Genomic DNA, 2,581 nt, shown 5'->3' on the forward strand with positions numbered 1-2,581 from the left:
GGTACTCATGGCCCCCAATGGCCCCCCTGTAAGTCCAAAATGCGTCCTCGGTGCGTTTGGAAGACCAGAAGACAGAGATAGACAGCCGATGCTCTCTGCGTTGTATTTGTTCTCTCTGGAGGTTAGAACCATTTCGATGGCCTTGACAATGTCACCTTTGCACGTTTTCACCACCGATTCCAAGGTGTCCCGTTTGTGATGGGGGAATATCTTGGTCATGACGTCGGTGGGGTCCCGGGCCCTTGACGCGCAAACCGGTGCGTCCAGCGAAGGGTATTCCTTGGGCCTGTCTGACTCGCTGCCAGACTCGAGGTCAGACGATGACAGCGACCTGGGACTCTCTGTGTGATCTGACAGCTGGTCGAAAGCAGGCGACTGGCTGCCATTCTCTTGATCATAGACCATGCGCTGTTTCTCTTGGGTTGGAGAGGTGTCACTCTTTCCCACTGGAGAGGACAGTGGTGTCGGATGAGGCGCAAAGAAAGGTCGGCCCATGAATCCGTTGTACAGGTTGTACTTGGTCAGTTTATCATCTGAAAATATAAATTACATTTAAATATATATATTAGCTGTGTAGACCTGCATATTGGATCATTGGTCCTATACGTGTTTCCTCTATTATTATATGTTACATTCAACATAAACATAGGGCTGTCAAAACGTAAACAAATAAATAAAATAAAAAGTTAAATACTGGTAACTCATGTCATGGATCATTATTTGTCTATCGAAAACTGTTTGCAGACAATAACGGTACTATAGCCCTAGACCTATGATATTCAATCATTATAAACGGTGCTTTTGTCGGTTAGTTTGTAACCGAAATCATAGCCCAATCTATGACTATACACAAGATCCAAATGAAAATAATAGGCCTACGATAATCTAGTACTACTCGTGATCTTAGAATGAGAAGGTTCTATCTCCGTTTAGGGCAGTTCAGAGATATTGAGCGTCAAAGTTTTTACATTCCATTATGTTTTGTGAGATGGAACCTTTGTATTTTATGAATTACTAACTCAAAAATGTCAACATTTTTAAAATAACACCACACAGGCATTAATAAACACCTAATGGATCAGATTATGTAAAAAAACTCAATTTTGACCAAAAATGGAGATAGAACCTTATAATTCTAACGTCACGAATTGTAAAACAAGTAAATGCACACAAAACATAACGTTTCTCTTCTTTGACATTCGTTCATTGTCAACAGACTGTATAGGCTAACTTACCGTCTTTTTGGTCCTCGGTTCCAAAAACATCAAAACTCGGAGTTCTCGGTGGCGCGTTTGTGGATCCCGGTGCTCCGGGCGGTGGTGCCATCATGGCCACTCCGGTGGTCTCTCCGGGGCCCGACCCCCCGGTGTACATGAACTGTAGCTCCCGGGCCTCGCTCTCCTCCTGGGCCTGCTGTCTCCTGAGGGCCACCTGTGCGGCCATGACCCGTTGCCTCTCCGCGATCAGGGTGCACTTTGCGCACACACAGTCTCTCCAACGACAGAAGCGCTTGTGACCTTTCAACGCGGACACCACCCCGTGGTTCCTGCACCTTGAATGAATGAATGATTGAATGAATGAATGAATGAAAGCTTTATTTCGAACATGTGAAAAAAGAAATAGTTATAACAAGAAAAAACAAAACAAAAACAAGAAAAAACAAAACAAAAACAAGAAAAAACAAAACAAAACAAAAAACACTATTTACTTAACATGTCCGAAAAGGAGTAGGAAGAAGCATAAGCTTATTTAATCCTACCCCTTCTCCAATACTCAGAGATTAATCATTAATAATCTGCAGTTAACTTCAATATTAATATAATACTTTTTAAATTAAATCAAATTAATTTACGTATTTACATATTTACCAACAATATAAAACAGATAATGTAAATAAACAAATAATCTTTGAAAACAACTGGTGACTATCAAAGCCCTTCTTCCTCCTCGTACCTGGTGAAAACCATGTTTTTATACCGCTTTTTGAACTGGGTCATGCTTGGACACCGCTTTAGTTTAGCTCCACACTCAATCCGTTCCACAGCTTCACTCCACATATAGAAATACAAACCTTGCGCACTTCGGGGTTCGCGGGTACCCCCTCTCCAGCGAAGAGTTACAGGCGAGGAAGAGAGACCCCGGAGGGCGCATGAGGGAAGCGGGCACCTGGAGGCCTCCGATCGATAGACGAGAGGTGGGATGTAGCCCAGTTAAGCCGAGGGGTCTAATGCTGCCATCCATTGCGCTTGGAGATTATCGTGCGTAAACACGCGTCTCCAGAAGGTCCAGTGTAGTTTTCAAGTGTAGTCAGTGTTCGTTCAGTGTTGGACCTGTCTCAACTGACGTTGCCACCCTCAACTACTGCGCTTAAAAGTTCTCCACCTCCAGGTGGTTTGACATGAAATAATACACCATGGTCACACCCCTTTGGGTTAATGGCCTATATGCGCTCTTAGTGAATAGTGGTCTATGTTTGTGCCATACTCTAGTCTGAATCAACTAAAAGTTTGAGTAAAAGTTTGAGTAACCTCCTCCTTCTCTCTCCCCTCTCTCTGACTGTTAGTATTTTAATGCATCTGTA

At 43.3% G+C, this 2,581-nt stretch overlaps 1 protein-coding gene across 1 annotated transcript in view; it reads right to left on the reverse strand.

The window, feature by feature from the left end:
- The window catches only part of LOC308172688 (doublesex- and mab-3-related transcription factor A1-like), a gene marked incomplete at both ends in the record, with an annotated part of 2,538 nt that extends 297 nt beyond the window's left edge, over positions 1–2,241 (reverse strand). The window contains 3 exons of the mRNA XM_080547620.1: positions 1–533; positions 1,236–1,552; positions 2,072–2,241. The exon at positions 1–533 is cut by the window's left edge and continues 297 nt beyond it. Coding sequence (XP_080403746.1) covers positions 1–533; positions 1,236–1,552; positions 2,072–2,241 — 1,020 coding nt within the window. The remainder of the gene's footprint in view (positions 534–1,235; positions 1,553–2,071) is intronic.
- Positions 2,242–2,581: the final 340 nt, after the last annotated feature.

This window comes from Nansenia antarctica (assembly GCF_963989245.1).
Source record: "Nansenia antarctica genome assembly, chromosome: 17".
NCBI classification, from domain to species: domain Eukaryota; kingdom Metazoa; phylum Chordata; class Actinopteri; order Argentiniformes; family Microstomatidae; genus Nansenia; species Nansenia antarctica.